General features: G+C 66.3%; 1 protein-coding gene across 1 annotated transcript in view; it reads right to left on the minus strand.

Moving 5' to 3' along the window:
- Window positions 1-4,072: 4,072 nt before the first annotated feature.
- Window positions 4,073-4,764, minus strand: part of SLC39A5 (solute carrier family 39 (zinc transporter), member 5) — a 4,301-nt gene continuing 3,609 nt past the window's right edge. The window contains exons 8-10 of the mRNA XM_004692442.1: window positions 4,623-4,703; window positions 4,308-4,498; window positions 4,073-4,213 (exon numbers count right to left, since the gene is read on the minus strand). Coding sequence (XP_004692499.1) covers window positions 4,073-4,213; window positions 4,308-4,498; window positions 4,623-4,703 — 413 coding nt within the window. The remainder of the gene's footprint in view (window positions 4,214-4,307; window positions 4,499-4,622; window positions 4,704-4,764) is intronic.

Here is a 4,764-nt window from a genome sequence, read left to right on the forward strand (position 1 = left end):
CCTCCCTCGTCTGCCTCCGCCCTCCGTTAGGTCCCAGAGTACCCACCGCCTCCGTCGCTCCTGATCTGAAGCCAAAGATGGTGGGAGGGGCAGGGCCGTGGCTACTCGGGACTCAGGCTGCCTCCTCCGCGTGAGGCCCAGGCGCTGGTCTGGGGAGCGGCTGGAGAGGGGCCTGGTCCCCGCCGTCCCCCGCAGGGAGAGCGGGACTGCGCCAGGGCCGCACTGATGAGGTTCCTAAAGGCTGCACCCCAGGCCCCACTGGGGCTGGGGTGAGGGGGGCGGTTTTCTCTCTACATGTAGCATTGACCTTGGCCCCGGCTCCCTCTGCACCCTGCCCACCCCGTCCCAGCGACGCCCCGACAGTGGGACCCGCGCCCAGCCCAGTGCCCCCCCACACTCAATACCTCAGCCAGGGGCCAGACACAGAACTTGAATAGAGGCCATGCCCCTCCCCCACAGGACACCCTTGCCCAGTTTGGCCGCCGTCAGTATTGCCCCCCCCAGAACTGGACAGGCTTCGTTTACACAGTACGGGGTCACCCGGGCCCCAGCCCCCCTCCCCACTCTGGCTTGCTTCATCCAGTCTCACCCACCTCTCAGTGGTTCCCTCGGAAGTCTCCCGCCCTGGCTGAGGTGGGCCGAGGGGAGGGGCGCCCCAGGCCTCCTCCCGCGGACGCCCTTGACCATACCTCACGCCGGCGGCCGTCGCCGGCCGTCCAAGTTCTTTTCGTCATAGTCTCTTCAGCGCCCCTCGGGCCGCGTCCCAGCCTCAGTTCCTGAACCATTTCAAACCTTCCAGATGACCATTATTGCTGAGAAGGGTCGTGCAGTTTTTAGTTTTTATTTTCGTTTCAAAGCCAAAGGGCCTTGCGATGCCCCTCTTGCCCGCCCCTCACACCCCGCCCCCCGCGCCCCCCTTACGACAATCAAGGAGACCTCTCTTAAGGGCTGCAGCCCCGCCCCGCCCTCCCGGCTCTGCACAGCTTGCCCTCACCTCAGCCCGCTCCTCAGACCTCCCCATTCCACCCCTCTCATTCTGGTGCTGGGAATTAGGTGGTGGGGGGCGGGGGAGAGGGAGGGGAACCTCCAGAGGAGACTCTTGGGGTATCAGTCGTGTTCTCCTTTACCAGTACTTGGCAGTGACAGGAAGCGTCTTGCGTATGCGTCAGGAGCCCCATGTTTTGCTCGATGAGATTCTGGCGGCTGCCGGCCCGTGCCCCTTGGGCACATGTCAGCAGAGCGGGGCGGGCGGGCGGCCTCTGTCCCTCCTCATGTGGCTGTGGGGGGCCTGGAGGACGAGCAGCCTCCTCTCCTTATGCCAAAGGAAACCCCACGCGCAGCCCCCCCCCCGCCCCGGGCTCCCCAGCCCCTTGTGTTTTTTGAAGCATTCTGACCATTCTCGTGGCCACTGCATATTTATTTTAATGTTAAGGTTTTTTTAACCTCTTTGACTTAAACGGGTGTGGGGAAGTAAAACAGGCAGAATGCCCCCCAATCCTTAGGAGGTAGGGTGGGGTGGGGAGGCCGCCTCTCCAGCCCTCCCCGCCCCCCCCCACCGCAGCTCTAAAGCACTTGCTTCAAGAAATAAGCACTTTTGAGAAACGGCCTGTTGTGAGTGGGGGCTCGGGGCAGCCCCAGGTTCAGCAGAGGAGACTGAGGGGGCCTGGGGGCAGGGAGGCAGGCGTGTAGTCGGAGGGCGGGAGGGGAAGAGCCAGTTTTTAGTTTCTGATCTTGGGGAGACGTTTCTGGCTGGGCGGTGGCTTGGGTAGTTGTGTACGATCCTGCAGGAAGACAAGCAGCTCAGACTGTCGGCCCCGGGTGGGCCAGCAGGCCGGGTCGCTGCCGGCGTCCAGCCGAGACCGAGGGGCCACCTCGCCACCGTGGCCCCAGCCATAGGACTGCTGAAAACCACTGAATGTACAGCCCGGGGGTGGGGGCAGCCCCTGGGGGAGGGGGCCGCGGGGGGTGGGGGCAGCCCCTGGGGGAGGGGGCAGCCCCTTTTGTTTGGTGCTGTGGGGGGGTGGAAGGGATGAGACAGGAGGGACCGCCACCCCACTTCGACACGTGTTCCTTGCTCGGGGTGGAGGGCTGCGGAGGGCCGGCCTCCCTCTCCGCCGGCCCGGCCCCCCACCCCTGTCCGTTTTGACTGTAAGTCCAGCTCACCTTTGCCTTCAATATGTAACCAAAGGAAAACTCAATACTGTTTCCGCCGCTCTCTGCCCACCCAAGCACCTTCTGACTCCCTGCACTTAGAAGGGGGGAGGCCAGGCGGGGGTGGGGGTGGGCAGATGAACGGTTCTACACCTGTACCCCGAAACCTCCTCTGGGGTCTCGGAAGACCCCTGAGCGCCAGGCGGGGCCCAGCACGGGGCTGGGCGCTCCGTGTCTCCCTCCGACTGACTGACTCCGTGACTGTGCCCCAGCAGGGAGGTCCCTCGCTCCTGCCCAAGCTCCCCTTGCCACCCGGCTCCCGTGTTCATCCCCGCTGCCCCTTCCCACTGCAAAGGAAAATAGCCTTACAGACCCTACCCAGAACAGACCCCGCCTGCTCCCTCCCCTTTCGAGGAGTGAGAGAAAGGGGCGAGCAGCCCTCCCCTGACAGGCGGCTCTGGCTGGCTGCGAGGCCTTGACCCAGGCTGGGCAAGGTCGGAGCAGGAATCTGAGGACCAAGCCCAGTGGTCTGGGAAGAGGGAGGCAGGCAGGGAGCGGTCTGACGGGTCTCTGCCCGCCTGGCCGCCCGCCCTAGAAAAGCGACCAAACCCCAGGGAGGATGCGGGAGGGTCTGCTCTATGAATTACTTGAAGGTACTGACTCGAGGCTGCTCTTGCCCACTAGGTGTGAGGGGACGCTGTCACTGCATTTGGGAGGGCCGGGGTGGCTGAGGGGGGACCCGCCCTGCCCTCGCCCACTCCTGCTGGCCCTTTCCCCAGGGAGCCGGGCTTTGCCCAGGGAAGTGGGGAGAGCCTTCCCCTCCCATCTCCATCCCTCACTCTGGGCACCCTCTCCGATTGCACTAAAGTAGCTGTTGTGCCAGTCTAACCCCACGCCAGGGTGGGGTCTCTGCTTCCAGCCCTCCCCCCACTGCCTCTGCCCCGCCCCGGACAATCTCCTTTCCCTGTATTCCTGGATAGCTCAGCTTTGTGTGTGTGTGTTGGGGGAGGGTGGGTTTGGCTGGCGCGGGGCCGGGGGTCGGGAAGGGCTGGGGTGCCACCTCCTGGTCCTTCCTCAGCTCCCAGCCGCGCAGAGGCCTGGGGGAGGCGTCTGCTCTGCTGCCACTGCCTCGCAGATGTGCCAAAAGGGGGGTGGGCGGGGGGGTGCCTGGCGGAGCGCCCCCGCCCCCGGGGTGGCTCTCTCAAAGCAATACAGTTCCCCCTGCTGGGGGGTGGCAAGACAGGGGAGAGGGTTGGGTTGGGGGCCGGGGGTTCCCTGTGTACAGCTGTGTATATTCAGGGGTGTTCTCTGTCCGGTACCCGCCGTGGGCGTCTCTGTGCGTGAACTCCCCACCCCCGGCCCTGCATGACCTGTGATGCTGCAGACACGGCTGTCCTGTGCAGGGTGGGCGGGGCACGAGGCAGCCCGGCCCGCCGCACCCCCACCCTGTGACCCCTGTACTCGGTTGTAGGAAGTAAAGAGAACTGAGCACAATTCACTGGATCCTAGTGGCATCTTTCTCTAAGCAATGTCCGCCTGCCCCTCTCCCTGCCCAGACCTGCCTGTGGTGCTAGCGTCGGGCCGGGGGTCTCATGCTGGAGGCAGCAATAAAGGGCAGCTCTGCCCAGACGCCTGCACCCCAGGGTGCGGGGCAGCAGGGTGACTGGGGACCTCGGTGCACTTGCCCCACCCCCTCTCCCGGGCTAAAGCACAATGCTCCCCTGAAGATGGACGCAACCCACCCCTCCAGGCCCCCGCCTGCCCCCGGAGCCCCCCACACCCTGGTTTTCTATGCTGTTTTGGTGCAAGTACAACTGTCGTAGTTATGGCTTCGGGATGGGTTCTGTTTATTAAAATCCTGTTGCTCCTACTGGCCCTGTGTCCCGCCTCGGTTCCTGCAGCGGGGCGGAGGGCGCGCGCGTCAGCCGGCCAGCAGGGGCGGCAGCCCCCCCTCCAGCAGGGCTATGGAGAGCATGAGGCCGGCGCCCAACAGCAGGCCCAGGCCCTGCAGCAGCGCTTCGGGCAGAGGAAGGGGCTCGGGCCCGCGCAGCAGGGCTGGGAGCTGAAGGGAAGGAACAGCACAGACGGGGTTTTCGGGGCGCCGGGCGGCCCGACCCCCCCACGCCCTCGGGCTGGTCGCACACCCCACTCCTCACCATGTCCACGAGGGCCACGTAGAGGAAGACCCCGGCCGTGACCCCAAACACCCAGGGGGTGAGGGGGGCGGGGCCCAAGCTGAGCCCCACCCCCAGGGCCGCGCCGCCCAGCCCCAGGGCCCCCGACACCAGGCTCAGCAGCAGCAGCCTCCGGAAGGGCAGCCCGGCCCGCAGCAGCATGGCGAAGTCGCCTGTGGGGAGAGGGGCCGGCTTGGGGGAGCCAGCCAGGGCCCCCCAAGCCGCCCAGCCGCCGTCCTCCAAGGAGCGCCCCTTGGCGGTCTCTGGAGCCCCCCCCAGCCCGCTTCTGCCTGCTACCGAGTTCGTGGGGCAGCTCGTGGCAGAAGACCGCCAGGGTGGTGCTGAGGCCGCTGGAGAAGCTGTCGGAGAAGGCGGCGCCTGCGCAGACGACGACGACGACGAGGCGGTGAGTCCGAGCCGCGCCCCCCGCCCCCCCCGG

Source organism: Condylura cristata, unplaced genomic scaffold (assembly GCF_000260355.1).
Source record: "Condylura cristata isolate star-nosed mole 26May11 unplaced genomic scaffold, ConCri1.0 scaffold00034, whole genome shotgun sequence".
Lineage (NCBI taxonomy): Eukaryota > Metazoa > Chordata > Mammalia > Eulipotyphla > Talpidae > Condylura > Condylura cristata.